The sequence below is a fragment of the Panulirus ornatus genome, chromosome 2 (assembly GCF_036320965.1).
Source record: "Panulirus ornatus isolate Po-2019 chromosome 2, ASM3632096v1, whole genome shotgun sequence".
Taxonomy (NCBI): Eukaryota; Metazoa; Arthropoda; class Malacostraca; order Decapoda; family Palinuridae; genus Panulirus; species Panulirus ornatus.
The window spans coordinates 81,873,541-81,890,363 of NC_092225.1; the positions used below are offsets into that span (position 1 = coordinate 81,873,541).

Genomic DNA, 16,823 nt, shown 5'->3' on the forward strand with positions numbered 1-16,823 from the left:
TACAGCACTGGTGGCAAGTTTGAGTGAGAAACTGCAGACATTGGTGACTTAGTTTGGAAGTGTGTTAAATGGAGGAAGTTAAGAATGAATGTGAATAAAAGCTAGATGTTTTGGCTCTGAGTGAAACGAAGCTCAAGGGTAAAGGGGAAGAGTGGTTTGGGAATGTCTTGGGAGTAAAGTCAGGGGTTAGTGAGAGGACAAGAGCGAGGGAAGGAGTAGCAGTACTCTTGAAACGGGAGTTGTGGGAATATGTGATAAAATGTAAGAAAGTAAATTCTGGATTAATATGGGTAAAACTGAAAGTTGATGGAGAGAGATGGGTGATTATTGGTGCATATGCACCTGGGCATGAGAAGAAAGATCATGAGAGGCAAGTGTTTTGGGAGCAGCTGAATGAGTGTGTTAGTGGTTTTGATGCACGAGACGAGGTTATGGTGATGGGTGATTTGAATGCAAAGGTGAGTAATGTGGCAGTTGAGGGAATAATTGGTATACATGGGGTGTTCAGTGTTGTAAATGGAAATGGTGAAGAGCTTGTAGATTTATGTGCTGAAAAAGGACTGATGATTGGGAATACCTGGTTTAAAAAGCGAGATATACATAAGTATACGTATGTAAGTAGGAGAGATGGCCAGAGAGCGTTATTGGATTACGTGTTAATTGACAGGCGCGCGAAAGAGAGACTTTTGGATGTTAATGTGCTGAGAGGTGCAACTGGAGGGATGTCTGATCATTATCTTGTGGAGGCTAAGGTGAAGATTTGTATGGGTTTTCAGAAAAGAAGAGTGAATGTTGGGGTGAAGAGGGTGGTGAGAGTAAGTGAGCTTGGGAAGGAGACTTGTGTGAGGAAGTACCAGGAGAGACAGTACAGAATGGAAAAAGGTGAGAACAATGGAAGTAAGGGGAGTGGGGGAGGAATGGGATGTATTTAGGGAATCAGTGATGGATTGCACAAAAGATGCTTGTGGCATGAGAAGAGTGGGAAGTGGGTTAATTAGAAAGGGTAGTGAGTGGTGGGATGAAGAAGTAAGATTATTAGTGAAAGAGAAGAGAGGCATTTGGACGACTTTTGCAGGGAAAAAATGCAATTGAGTGGGAGATGTATAAAAGAAAGAGACAGGAGGTCAAGAGAAAGGTGCAAGAGGTGAAAAGAGGGCAAATGAGAGTTGGGGTGAGAGAGTATCATTAAATTTCAGGGAGAATAAAAAGATGTTCTGGAAGGAGGTAAATAAAGTGTGTAAGACAAGGGAGCAAATGGGAACTTCAGTGAAGGGGGCAAATGGGAAGGTGATAACAAGTAGTGGTGATGTGAGAAGGAGATGGAGTGAGTATTTTGAAGGTTTGTTGAATGTGTTTGATGATAGAGTGGCAGATATAGGGTGTTTTGGTCGTGGTGGTGTGCAAAGTGAGAGGGTTAGGGAAAATGATTTGGTAAACAGAGAAGAGGTAGTAAAAGCTTTGTGGAAGATGAAAGCCGGCAGGCAACAGGTTTGGATGGTATTGCAGTGGAATTTATTAAAAAAGGGGGTGACTGTATTATTGACTGGTTGGTAAGGTTATTTAATGTATGTATGACTCATGGTGAGGTGCCTGAGGATTGGCGGAATGCCTGCATAGTGCCATTGTACAAAGGCAAAGGGGATAAGAGTGAGTGCTCAAATTACAGAGGTATAAGTTTGTTGAGTATTCCTGGTAAATTATATGGGAGGGTATTGATTGAGAGGGTGAAGGCATGTACAGAGCATCAGATTGGGGAAGAGCAGTGTGGTTTCAGAAGTGGTAGAGGATGTGTGGCTCAGGTGTTTGCTTTGAAGAATGTATGTGAGAAATACTTAGAAAAGCAAATGGATTTGTATGTAGCATTTATGGATCTGGAGAAGGCATATGATAGAGTTGATAGAGATGCTCTGTGGAAGGTATTAAGAATATATGGTGTGGGAGGCAAGTTGTTAGAAGCAGTGAAAAGTTTTTATCGAGGAAGTAAGCCATGTGTATGTGTAGGAAGAGAGGAAAGTGATTGGTTCTCAGTGAATGTAGGTTTGCGGCAGGGGTGTGTGATGTCTCCGTGGTTGTTTAATTTGTTTATGGATGGGGTTGTTAGGGAGGTGAATGCAAGAGTTTTGGAAAGAGGGGCAAGTATGAAGTCTGTAGTGGGTGAGAGAGCTTGGGAAGTGAGTCAGTTGTTGTTCGCTGATGATACAGCGTTGGTGGCTGATTCATGTGAGAAACTGCAGAAGCTGGTGACTGAGTGTGGTAAAGTGTGTGAAAGAAGAAAGTTAAGAGTAAATGTGAATAAGAGCAAGGTAATTAGGTACAGTAGGGTTGAGGGTCAAGTCAATTAGGAGGTAAGTTTGAATGGAGAAAAACTGGAGAAAGTAAAGTGTTTTAGATATCTGGGAGTGGATCTGGCAGCGGATGGGACCATGGAAGCGGAAGTGGATCATAGGGTGGGGGAGGGGGCGAAAATTCTGGGAGCATTGAAGAATGTGTGGAAGTCGAGAACATTATCTTGGAAAGGAAAAATGGGTATGTTTGAAGGAATAGTGGTTCCAGCAATGTTGTATGGTTGCAAGGCGTGGGCTATGGATAGAGTTGTGCGCAGGAGGATGGATGTGCTGGAAATGAGATGTTTGAGGACAATGTATGGTGTGAGGAGGTTTGATCGAGTAAGTAACGTAAGGGTAAGAGAGATGTGTGGAAATAAAAAGAGCGTGGTTGAGAGAGAAGAGGGTGTTTTGAAATGGTTTGGGCAGATGGAGAGAATGAGTGAGGAAAGATTGACCAAGAGGATATATGTGTCGGAGGTGGAGGGAACTAGGGGAAGTGGGAGACCAAATTGGAGGTGGAAAGATGGAGTGAAAAAGATTTTGTGTGATCGGGGCCTGAACATGCAGGAGGGTGAAAGGAGGGCAAGGAATAGAGTGAATTGGATCGATGTGGTATACCGGGGTTGACGTGCTGTCAGTGGATTGAATCAGGGCATGTGAAACGTCTGGGGTAAACCATGGAAAGCAGTGTAGGTATGCATATTTGCGTGTGTGGACGTATGTATATACATGTGTATGGGGGTGCGTTGGGCCATTTCTTTCGTCTGTTTCCTTGCGCTACCTCGCAAACGTGGGAGACCGACAAAGCAAAAAAAAAAAAAAACTATATATATATATATATATATTTTTTTTTTTTTCATACAATTCGCCATTTCCCGCGTTTGCGAGGTAGCGTTAAGAACAGAGGACTGGGCCTTAGAGGGAAAATCCTCACCTGGCCCCCTTCTCTGTTCCTATATATATATATATATCCCTGGGGATAGGGGAGAAAGAATACTTCCCACGTATTCCCTGCGTGTCGTAGAAGGCGACTAAAAGGGGAGGGAGCGGGTGGCTGGAAATCCTCCCATCTCGTTTTTTTTAATTTTCCAAAAGAAGGAACAGAGAAGGGGGCCAGGTGAGGATTTTCCCTGCAAGGCCCAGTCCTCTGTATATATATATATATATATATATATATATATATATATATATATATATATATATATACAATCACTCTTGAAGTAGAACCTTCAGACACAATTGAAAATGTGAAGGAAAATAGTGAAATTGGAGAAAAATGTAGCTTAGACATTGAAGCTTATTGATACAGTGGTTAAATTGATGAGAACTGCTATTGACGTTTGTGTAAATAAATTATACATTTCCTTTTTTCCATAGCCAGAGGTTGAACCATTATGTGACATTCATTTTTTTCATTCATTTCAAGCTAGAAGTTTCAGTTTTCTAAATTGTTTCTTACATTTTTCATATGTATATATATGTATGTGTGTGTGTGTATATGTGCGTATGTATGTGTAAGTGTGTGTATGTGTATATGTATATATATGTGTATATTATCTCTGGGGATAGGGGTGAAAGAATACTTCCCACGTATTCCTCGCGTGTTGTAGAAAGCGACTAGAGGGGACGGGAGCGGGGGGCCAGAAATCCTCCCCTCCTTGTATTAACTTTCTAAAATGGGAAACAGAAGAAGGAGTCACGCGGGGAGTGCTCATCCTCCTCGAAGGCTCAGAGTGGGGTGCCTAAATGTGTGTGGATGTAACCAAGATGTGAAAAAAGGGGAGATAGGTAGTATGTTTGAGGAAAGGAACCTGGATGTTTTGGCTCTGAGTGAAACGAAGCTCAAGGGTAAAGGGGAAGAGTGGTTTGGGAATGTGTGGGGAGTAAAGTCAGGGGTTAGTGAGAGGACAAGAGCAAGGGAAGGAGTAGCAATACTCCTGAAACAGGAGTTGTGGGAGTATGTGATAGAGTGTAAGAAAGTAAATTCTCGATTAATATGGGTAAAACTGAAAGTTGATGGAGAGAGGTGGGTGATTATTGGTGCATATGCACCTGGGCATGAGAAGAAAGATCAAGAGAGGCAAGTGTTTTGGGAGCAGCTGAATGAGTGTGTTAGTGGTTTTGATGCACGAGGCCGGGTTATAGTGATGGGTGATTTGAATGCAAAGGTGAGTAATGTGGCAGTTGAGGGAATAATTGGTATACATGGGGTGTTCAGTGTTGTAAATGGAAATGGTGAAAAGCTTGTAGATTTATGTGCTGAAAAAGGACTGATGATTGGGAATACCTGGTTTAAAAAGCGAGATATACATAAGTATACTTATGTAAGTAGGAGAGATGGCCAGAGAGCGTTATTGGATTACGTGTTAATTGACAGGCATGCGAAAGAGAGACTTTTGGATGTTAATGTGCTGAGAGGTGCAACTGGAGGGATGTCTGATCATTATCTTGTGGAGGCTAAGGTGAAGATTTGTATGGGTTTTCAGAAAAGAAGAGTGAATGTTGGGGTGAAGAGGGTGGTGAGAGTAAGTGAGCTTGAGAAGGAGACCTGTGTGAGGAAGTACCAGGAGAGACTGAGTACAGAATGGAAAAAGGTGAGAACAATGGAAGTAAGGGGAGTGGGGGAGGAATGGGATGTATTTAGGGAATCAGTGATGGATTGCGCAAAAGATGCTTGTGGCATGAGAAGAGTGGGAGGTGGGTTGATTAGAAAGGGTAGTGAGTGGTGGGATGAAGAAGTAAGAGTATTAGTGAAAGAGAAGAGAGAGGCATTTGGACGATTTTTGCAGGGAAAAAATGCAATTGAGTGGGATATGTACAAAAGAAAGAGACAGGAGGTCAAGAGAAAGGTGCAAGAGGTGAAAAAAAGGGCAAATGAGAGTTGGGGTGAGAGAGTATCATTAAATTTTAGGGAGAATAAAAAGATGTTTTGGAAGGAGGTAAATAAAGTGCGTAAGACAAGGGAGCAAATGGGAACTTCAGTGAAGGGCGCAAATGGGGAGGTGATAACAAGTAGTGGTGATGTGAGAAGGAGATGGAGTGAGTATTTTGAAGGTTTGTTGAATGTGTTTGATGATAGAGTGGCAGATATAGGGTGTTTTGGTCGAGGTGGTGTGCAAAGTGAGAGGGTTGGGGAAAATGGTTTGGTAAACAGAGAAGAGGTAGTGAAAGCTTTGCGGAAGATGAAAGCCGGCAAGGCAGCAGGTTTGGATGGTATTGCAGTGGAATTTATTAAAAATGGGGGTGACTGTATTGTTGACTGGTTGGTAAGGTTATTTAATGTATGTATGACTCATGGTGAGGTGCCTGAGGATTGGCGGAATGCGTGCATAGTGCCATTGTACAAAGGCAAAGGGGATAAGAGTGAGTGCTCAAATTACAGAGGTATAAGTTTGTTGAGTATTCCTGGTAAATTATATGGGAGGGTATTGATTGAGAGGGTGAAGGCATGTACAGAGCATCAGATTGGGGAAGAGCAGTGTGGTTTCAGAAGTGGTAGAGGATGTGTGGATCAGGTGTTTGCTTTGAAGAATGTATGTGAGAAATACTTAGAAAAGCAAATGGATTTGTATGTATCATTTGTGGATCTGGAGAAGGCATATGATAGAGTTGATAGAGATGCTCTGTGGAAGGTATTAAGAATATATGGTGTGGGAGGAAAGTTGTTAGAAGCAGTGAAAAGTTTTTATTGAGGATGTAAGGCATGTGTATGTGTAGGAAGAGAGGAAAGTGATTGGTTCTCAGTGAATGTAGGTTTGCGGCAGGGGTGTTTGATGTCTCCATGGTTGTTTAATTTGTTTATGGATGGGGTTGTTAGGGAGGTAAATGCAAGAGTTTTGGAAAGAGGGGCAAGTATGAAGTCTGTTGGGGATGAGAGAGCTTGGGAAGTGAGTCAGTTGTTGTTCGCTGATGATACAGCGCTGGTGGCTGATTCATGTGAGAAACTGCAGAAGCTGGTGACTGAGTTTGGTAAAGTGTGTGGAAGAAGAAAGTTAAGAGTAAATGTGAATAAGAGCAAGGTTATTAGGTACAGTAGGGTTGAGGGTCAAGTCAATTGGGAGGTGAGTTTGAATGGAGAAAAACTGGAGGAAGTGAAGTGTTTTAGATATCTGGGAGTGGATCTGGCAGCGGATGGAACCATGGAAGCGGAAGTGGATCATAGGGTGGGGGAGGGGCGAAAATTCTGGGAGCCTTGAAGAATGTGTGGAAGTCGAGAACATTATCTCGGAAAGCAAAAATGGGTATGTTTGAAGGAATAGTGGTTCCAACAATGTTGTATGGTTGCGAGGCGTGGGCTATGGATAGAGTTGTGCGCAGGAGGATGGATGTGCTGGAAATGAGATGTTTGAGGACAATGTGTGGTGTGAGGTGGTTTGATCGAGTGAGTAACGTAAGGGTAAGAGAGATGTGTGGAAATAAAAAGAGCGTGGTTGAGAGAGCAGAAGAGGGTGTTTTGAAGTGGTTTGGGCACATGGAGAGGACGAGTGAGGAAAGATTGACCAAGAGGAAATATGTGTCGGAGGTGGAGGGAACAAGGAGAAGAGGGAGACCAAATTGAAGGTGGAAAGATGGAGTGAAAAAGATTTTGTGTGATCGGGGCCTGAACATGCAGGAGGGTGAAAGGAGGGCAAGGAATAGAGTGAATTGGAGCGATGTGGTATACCGGGGTTGACGTGCTGTCAGTGGATTGAATCAAGGCATGGAAAGCTGTGTAGGTATGTATATTTGCGTGTGTGGACGTATGTATATACATGTGTATGGGGGGGGTTGGGCCATTTCTTTCGTCTGTTTCCTTGCGCTACCTCGCAAACGCGGGAGACAGCGACAAAGTATAATAAAAAAAATAAAATATATATATATATATATATATATATATATACCTCACACACATGAGGGGGAAGGATGTTGTTATTCCGTGTGTGGCGGGGTGGCGATGGGAATGAATAAAGGCAGACAGTATGAATTATGTACATGGGTATATATGTATATGTCTGTGTGTGTGTATGTGTGTGTGCGTTGAGATGTATAGGTGTGTATATGTGGTGTGTGTGGATGTGTATGTGTATGCGTGTGTGTGTGGGTGGGTTGGGTCATTCTTTCGTCTGTTTCCTTGCACTACCTCGCTGGCGCGGGAGACAGCGACAAAGCAAAGTGAATAAATAGATAAATATATATAGGGGAGAAAGAATACTTCCCACGTATTCCCTGTATGTCGTAGAAGGCGACTAAAAGGGAAGGGAGCAGGGGGCTGGAAATCCTCCCCTCTCATTTTTTTTTGAATTTTCCAAAAGAAGGAACAGAGAAGGGGGCCATATGAGGATATTCCCTCAAAGGCCCAGTCCTCTGTTCTTAACGCTACCTCGCTAATGCGGGAAATGGCGAATAGTATGAAAAAAAAAAATATATATATATATATATATATATATATATATGTATATATATATATATATATATATATATATATATATATTTTGCTTTGTCGCTGTCTCCCGCGTTTGCGAGGTAGCGCAAGGAAACAGACGAAAGAAATGGCCCAACCCACCCCCATACACATACCTTGATTCAATCCACTGACGGCACGTCAACCCCGGTATACCACATCGCTCCAATTCACTCTATTCTTTGCGCTCCTTTCACCCTCCTGCATGTTCAGGACCCGATCACTCAAAATCTTTTTCACTCCATCTTTCCACTCCAATTTGGTCTCCCTCTTCTCCTCGTTCCCTCCACCTCCGACACATATATCCTCTTGGTCAATCTTTCCTCACTCATTCTCTCCATGTGACCAAACCATTTCAAAACACCCTCTTCTGCTCTCTCAACCACGCTCTTTTTATTTCCACACATCTCTCTTACCCTTACGTTACTTACTCCATCAAACCACCTCACACCACACATTGTCCTCAAACATCTCATTTCCAGCACATCCATCCTCCTGCGCACAACTCTATCCATAGTCCATGCCTCGCAACCATACAACATTGTTGGAACCACTATTCCTTCAAACATAGCCATTTTTGCTTTCCGAGATAATGTTCTCGACTTCCACACATTCTTTAAGGCTCCCAGAATTTTCGCCCCCTCCCCCACCCTATGATCCACTTCGCTTCCATGTTTCCATCCGCTGCCAGATCCACTCCCAGATATCTAAAACACTTCACTTCCTCCAGTTTTTCTCCATTCAAACTCACCTCCCAATTGAATTGACCCTCAACCCTACTGTACCTAATAACCTTGCTCTTATTCACATTTACTCTTAACTTTCTTCTTTCACACACTTTACCAAACTCAGTCACCAGCTTCTGCAGTTTCTCACATGAATCAGCCACCAGCGCTGTATCATCAGCGAACAACAACTGACTCACTTCCCAAGCTCTCTCATCCCCAACAGACTTCATACTTGCCCCTCTTTCCAAAACTCTTGCATTCACCTCCCTAACAACCCCATCCATAAACAAATTAAACAACCATGGAGACATCACACACCCCTGCCGCAAACCTACATTCACTGAGAACCAATCACTTTCCTCTCTTCCTACATGTACACATGCCTTACATCCTCGATAAAAACTTTTCACTGCTTCTAACAACTTTCCTCCCACACCATATATTCTTAATACCTTCCACAGAGCATCTCTATCAACTCTATCATATGCCTTCTCCAGATCCATAAATGCTACATACAAATCCATTTGCTTTTCTAAGTATTTCCCACATACATTCTTCAAAGCAAACACCTGATCCACACATCCTCTACCACTTCTGAAACCACACTGCTCTTCCCCAATCTGATGCTCTGTACATGCCTTCACCCTCTCAATCAATACCCTCCCATACAATTTGCCAGGAATACTCAACAAACTTATACCTCTGTAATTTGAGCACTCACTCTTATCCCCTTTGCCTTTGTACAATGGCACTATGCACGCATTCCGCCAATCCTCAGGCACCTCACCATGAGTCATACATACATTAAATAACCTTACCAACCAGTCAACAATACAGTCACCCCCTTTTTTAATAAATTCCACTGCAATACCATCCAAACCTGCTGGCTTGCCGGCTTTCATCTTCCGCAAAGCTTTTACTACCTCTTCTCTATTTACCAAATCATTTTCTCTAACCCTCTCACTTTGCACACCACCTCGACCAAAACACCCTATATATGCCACTCTATCATCAAACACATTCAACAAACCTTCAAAATACTCACTCCATCTCCTTCTCACATCACCACTACTTGTTATCACCTCCCCATTTGTGCCCTTCACTGAAGTTCCCATTTGCTCCCTTGTCTTACGCACTTTATTTACCTCCTTCCAGAACATCTTTTTATTCTCCCTAAAATTTAATGATACTCTCTCACCCCAACTCTCATTTGCCCTTTTTTTCACCTCTTGCACCTTTCTCTTGACCTCCTGTCTCTTTCTTTTATACGTCTCCCACCCAATTTCATTTTTTCCCTGCAAAAATCGTCCAAATGCCTCTCTCTTCTCTTTCACTAATACTCTTACTTCTTCATCCCACCACTCGCTACCCTTTCTAATCAACCCACCTCCCACTCTTCTCATGCCACAAGTATATATATATATGTGTATATATATATATATGTATATGTTGAAATGTATAAGTATGTATATGTGCATGTGTGGACGTGTATGTATGTACATGTGTATGTGTGTTGGTTGGGCCATTGTTTCGTCTGTTTTCATGCGCTACCTCGTTGATGTGGGAGACAGCGACAATATTAAATGAATAAATAAGAAAAGGTTAAGATGTACAGTATATGTATGACAAACAAATTCAGGGACAGTTAGTGATTCAAAAAATAGAAAGCAATAGATTATATGATCTCAGATGTTACATGTTTCGACAGGCATTGAAATAAAAATGATAGTAACAAGAAGCATGAATAAGGAGAGAGACATGTATTTGATTAAAGCTGGTCCACATTTGTACCATTGGGTAGTTAGATCATCATAAGTCTCATATCTCATATTTTAACCATTCTTTTTAGTAGAGTCTTGATTTAATCATATATTAGAAATGAAGTCATGGAATACAGTAGTAAGAGAAAAAATTCTTTTGCTGTTGACTGAAAAAGAAATTTTGTGAATGCAACTTCACTTTATATGAGTGTATAGGAAAATATCTCCACCCACTTGAAGGAGTTCCTGAAGGGAACAGACATCATTTGGGTAGATAGATAGATAGATAGATAGATAGATAGATATAGTTACAAAAATTTTTGATATGGATACTTTTCTGGAGAACGTCCCTTCTGTAACATGAGAGTCCTTTATAAGTAAAATTTGATGAAAATATGAAAAGATTGAAATAGCTTCCCCCTCTACCACCACCACCACCACCACCACCAGCAAAGTAGTGCCAGGAAAAGACACAAAAGGCCACATTTGTTCACAGTCTCTAGCTGTCATGTGTAATGCAACGAAACCACAGCTCCCTTTCCACATCCAGGCCCCACAGACCTTTCCTTGGTTTACCCCAGACACTTAACATGCCCTGGTTCAATCCAATGACAGCACATTGATCCTGGTATACCTCATCGTTCCAGTTCTCTCCATTCCTTGCATGCCTTTCACCCTCGTGTATGTTTAGGTCCCGATCGGGAATGGATGAAGGCAGCAAGTATGAATATGTATATGTCTGTGTATGTATATGTCGAAATGTATATGTATGTATATATTCGTGTATGGGAGTTTTTGTATATACATGTGTACGTGGATGGGTTGGGCCATTCCTCGTCTGTTTCCTTGCACTACCTCACTGACACGGGAGATGGTGATTAAGTATGATAAGTAAATAGATAATAAATGAAAAGAATAGAACAAAAGTTAAGCAATCATTTACACAGCTCAAATGACCACTTGCTGCATTTCTTCATCTTGAACTCAACAGCCGCTAGCAAATACTGTCACCATCTGAATCACAATATTCACCTCTTTGCTTTTGCTTGGGGGTTCCTCCCTGGGTAAGATAAAGAGGTAAGACACTTTAGATTAGATTGCGGGTAAGGCTTTATGGAATTCATAGTTAAGCTTCTTAAAGATATGGATTAATTGTTGTTTTATGATGGTTGAAAGACTTGTCAGGTGAAGATTTCTGATTAAGTTTACAAATTTATAAAGTTGCTTACTGTTTGTCTGATCATTACGTTTCAGTCCCATAGATTGGAAGTATATAGGCCTTTAGTTTACTAACATGTATCCTCAATTTATATTCATTGTGCAAAACTGAACACAATGTTCCACTCATAGTTGATTTTGTTTTTCATTTTGTAAATTTATATAAATTTACATGCATGAGACTGACAGTGAAATTAACTCTTACTATATTTCATTTCAGTTATTGGACGTGGAGGTGAACAGATCACTCGATTGCAGAGAGAATCTGGAGCAAAAATACAGATGGCACAGGATAGTGGAGGGCTACCTGACAGGGTTTGCACAGTTTCTGGACCAAGGTTAGTTTTTAGAGGAAGACTTCTCCTACTACATTGGTACTGACCAGGAAGATGCTTCCACATGGATGTTAGGGGGAATTTTGATATCAGTGCTGTGGGCCAGCTTTGCCATGGCTGTCATATTTCCCTACCCTGACCCATGTCAGTTTCTTTTTTACTTAGTGTCATGTACATGTGGGTTGCTGGAACTCACTCCCAAAAAAAGGACTCCCCACCCCCCTCTTTTTTGCTTAATTCATGGTTATAAGTAACTCAGATGTTTCTTTATTTTGAAATCAAGTTTTTTTTATCCTTAAGGATGTAGGATGTAAGAAACTTCCCTTAGCATGTCTCTTCCTGTTCCTGGTAGTACCAGGAAAAAGACAAAGAACGACCCATCCACTCATTGACACATGTATATACATAAAGGCTCATACATGCTCATATACATATATATACATATGAACATACACACATATGTACATATACATATGAACATACATACATTTTTTTTTTTCCAAACTATTCGTCATTTCCCGCGTTAGCGAGGTAGCGTTAAGAACAGAGGACTGGGCCTTTGAGGGAATATCCTCACCTGGCCCCCTTCTCAGTTCCTTCTTTTGGAAAATTAAAAAAAAAACGAGATGGGAGGATTTCCAGCCCCCCGCTCCCTCCCCTTTTAGTCGCCTTCTACGACACGCAGGGAATATGTAGGAAGTATTCTTTCTCCCCTATCCCCATACATACATATATACACATATTTACACAGACATATACATGTATACACATGTACATATTCATACTTACTTAACTTCAATCCATTTCCGGCACTAGCCTGCCCCACAGGAAACAGCCAGCATTGCTTCCCCCTGCTTCATCTAGGTAGCACCAGGAAAACAGGCAAATAAATAAGGCCACATTCTTTCACACTCAGTCTCTAGCTGTCATGTGTAAGGCACCAAAACCACAGCTCCCTCTCCACATCCAGGCCCCACAGACCTTTCCAGGGTTTACCCCAGACATTTCACATGGACCTTCTTGAATTTCATTTTCTAAAAAAAGAAACTAGGAGTCAATCAGGTGGTGCTCATCCTCCTTGAATGCTCAGATTGAGGTGTCAGAATGTATATGGATGTAACTTAAGATGTGAAGAAAGGAGAGAGAGGTAGTATGTTTAAGGAAAGAAACCTGGTGGTCTGGCTCTGAGTGAAATGAAGCTCAAGGGTAAAGGGGAAGAATGGTTTGGAAATGTCTTAGGAGTAGTCAGGGGATGGTGAGAGGACAAGAGCTAAGGAAGAAATGGCATTACTGCTGAAGCAGAATTTGTGGGAGTGTGTGATAGAATGTAAAGAAGTAAGTTCTGTCCTGGTGTGGGTAAAACTGAAAGTGGATGTTGAGAGATGGGTAATTATTGGTGCTTATGCACCTGGTCTTGAGAAGAAAGTTCAAGAGAGGCAAGTGATTCAGGAGCAGCTGAATGAGCTTGTCAGCAGTTTTGGTGCAGGGACCCAGGAGACCGGATATTAGTGATGGGTGATTTAAATACTAAGGTGAGTGATGTGGCAGTTAAGGGTATAATTAGTGAGTGTGGGGTATTTAGTATTGTGAGACTCTGATGGTTCAGAACCCTGGCAGCAAAGACTTCACTGGAGTCTTGCTTATTGTTTACACACACACACACACAAGCTTCGTATTTCCCAGCCTGTTCCTTCCTATTACATATATTTATTTATTTATTCTAATGAGTCCACGGGGAAACTGAAGCACGGTAAGTTCCCAAGTGCTTTTTTGTGTAATGATGACATCATCAGGGGAAATACTAGAAAGAAATATAAGTCAGTTGATATACAACGAAGAGATGTGGCTAGGACGCCATATGGTAAACAAGTGATTGTCCAAGACACAACGAGTGTATCATAAACTTATTATGTGGACAAGAAGAGGGTTTGTTTACAAATTTTATCAGCAATTCCTCCTCTGAAGCAGGGGGTAACAATGCTGTTAACTGTGGAGTTGGGTAGCACCAGGAATGGATGAAGGCAAGCAAGTATGAATATGTACGTGTGTATGTATGTATATGTCTTTGTATATGTGCATATATATGTCTTTATGTTGATGTGTATATGTGCATGTGTTGGAGGGGGCAAAAGTTTTGGGAGCATTGAAGAGTGTGTGGAAGGTGTGAACAATATCATGCGAAGCAAAAATGGGTATGTTTGAAGGAATAGTGGTTCCAACAGTGTTATATGGTTGCGAGGCATGGGGTATAGATAGAGTTGTGCAGAAGAGGGTGGATGTGTTGGAAATGAGATGTTTGAGGATAATATGTGGTGTAAGTTGGTTTGATCGAGTAAGTATTCAAAGGATAAGAGAGATGCGTGGTAATAAAAAGAGTGTGGTTGAGAGAGCAGAAGAGGGTGTATTGAAATGGTTTGGTCATGTGGAGAGAATGAGTGAGGAAAGATTCACAAAGAGGATATATGTGTCACAGGTGGAGGGGATGAGGAGAAGTGGGAGACCAAAGTGGAGGTGGAAGGATGGAGTGAAAAAGATTTTGAGCAATCGGGGCTTGAACATGTAGGAGGTCTTAAGAATATATGGTGTGGGAGGTAAGTTGTTAGAAGCAGTGAAAAGTTTATCGAGGATGTAAGGCATGTGAATGTGTAGGAAGAGAGGAAAGTGATTGGTTCTTAGTGAATGTAGGTTTGCGGCAGGGGTGTGTGATGTCTCCATGGTTGTTTAATTTGTTTATGGTTAGGGTTGTTAGGGAGGTGAATGCAGGAGTTTTGGAAAGAGGGACAAGTATGCACTGTTGTGGATGAGAGAGCTTGGGAAGTGAGTCAGTTATTGTTTGCTGATGATACAGCGCTGGTGGCTGATTTGTGTGAGAAATTGCAGAAGCTGGTGACTGAGTTTGGTAAAGTGTGTGAAAGAATAAAGCTGAGAGTAAATGTGAATAAGAGCAAGGTTATTAGGTACAGTAGGGTTGAGGGACAAGTCAATTGGGAGGTAAGTTTGAATGGAGAAAAACAGGAGGAAGTAAAGTGTTTTAGATATCTGGGAGAGGATTTGGCAGCGGATGGAACCACAGAAGCGGAAGTGAATCATAGGGTGGGGGAGGGGGCGAAAGTTCTTGGAGCGTTGAAAAATGTGTGGAAGTCAGGAACGTTATCTTGGAAAGCAAAAATGGGTATGTTTGAAGGAATAGTGGTTCCAACAGGTTGTGATGCATAGGCTATAGATAGAGTTGTGCAGAGGAGGGTGGATGTGCTGGAAAAGAGATGTGTGGTAATAAAAAGAGTGTGGGTGAGAGAGCAGAATAGGGTCTCTTGAAATGATTTGGTCACATGGAGAGAATGAGTGAGGAAAGATTGATAAAGAGGATATATGTGTCAGAGGTGGAGGGAATGAGGAGAAGTGGGAGACCAAAATGGAGGTGGAAAGATGGAGTGAAAAAGATTTTGAGTGATCAGGGCCTGAACATGCATGAGGGTGAAAGGCATGCAAGGAATAGAGTGAATTGGAACGTTGTGGTATACCGGGGTCGATGTGCTGTCAGTGGATTGAACCAGGGTATGTGAAACGTGTGGGGTAAACCATTGAAAGTTTTGTTAGGCCTGGATGTGGAAAGGGAGCTATGGTTTTGTTGCATTATACATGACGGCTAGAGACTGAGTGTGAAGGAATGTGGCCTTTGTAGTCTTTTCTTAGCACTACCTCACGCACATTTGGGGGAAGGGGGTTGTCATTTCATGTGTGGCGGGGTGGCATTGGGAATGAATAAGGGCAGACAGTATGAATTATGTACATGTGTATATATGTATATGTCTATGTGTGTATATACATGTATACGTTGAGATGTATAGGTATGTATATGTGTGTGTGTGGACATGTATGTATATACATGTGTATGTGGTTGGGTTGGGCCATTCTTTTGTCTGTTTCCTTGTGCTACCTCGATAACGTGGGAGACAGCAACAAAGTATAATGAATAAATAGATAGGTATGTATACATCGAAATGTACAGGTATGTATATGTGCGTGTGGGGGCATGTACGTATATACATGTGTATGTGAGTGGGTTGGGCCTTTCTTTCATCTGTTTAGTTGTGCTACCTTGCTAACGTGGGAGACCGTCAATTTATAATGAAAAATAGAATAATGCATGTATATATATATTTTTTTTTTTTATTATACTGTGTCGCCGTCTCCCGCGTTAGTGAGGTAGCACAAGGAAACAGATGAAGAATGGCCCAACCCACCCACATACACTTGTATATACATACACGTCCACACTCGCATATATATACACACAGACATATACATATATACACATGTACATAATTCATACCGTCTGCCCTTATTCATTCCCGTCGCCACCCCGCCACACATGAAATGACAACCCCCTCCCCCCGCATGTGCGCGAGGTAGCGCTAGGAAAAGACAACAAAGGCCACATTCATTCACACTCTGTCTCTCGCTGTCATGCATAATGCAGCAAAACCACTGCTCGCTTTCCACATCCAGGCCCCACAAAACTTTCCATGGTTTACCCCAGACGCTTCACATTCCCTGGTTCAATCCATTGACAGCACGTTGACCCCAGTATACCACGTCGTTCCAATTCACTCTCTTCCTTACACGCCTTTCACCCTCCTGCATGTTCAGGCCCCGATCACTCAGAATCTTTTTCACTTCATCTTTCCACCTCCATTTTGGTCTCCCACTTCTTGTTCCTTTCACCTGTGAGATATATATCCTCTTTCAATCTTTCCTCACTCATTCTCTCCATGTGACCAAACCATTTCAATATACCCTCTTCTGCTCTCTCAACCACACTCTTTTTGTTACCACACATCTCTTACCCTTTCATTACTTACTCGATCAAACCACCTCACACCACATGTTGTCCTCAAACATCTCATTTCCAGCACATCCACCCAACCCCGCACAACTCTATCCATAGCCCCACGCCTCGCATCCATATAACATTGTTGGAACCACTATTCCTTCAAACATAACCATTTTTGCTT

The 16,823-nt window shown here is 42.0% G+C and overlaps 1 protein-coding gene across 16 annotated transcripts in view; it reads left to right on the forward strand.

Moving 5' to 3' along the window:
- Psi (P-element somatic inhibitor) overlaps positions 1-16,823 on the forward strand; it is a 487,743-nt gene that overhangs the window by 227,665 nt on the left and 243,255 nt on the right. For all 16 annotated transcript variants that reach the window (XM_071678312.1, XM_071678322.1, XM_071678305.1 and 13 more), the window contains one exon: positions 11,694-11,811. In XM_071678312.1, coding sequence (XP_071534413.1) covers positions 11,694-11,811 — 118 coding nt within the window. The remainder of the gene's footprint in view (positions 1-11,693; positions 11,812-16,823) is intronic.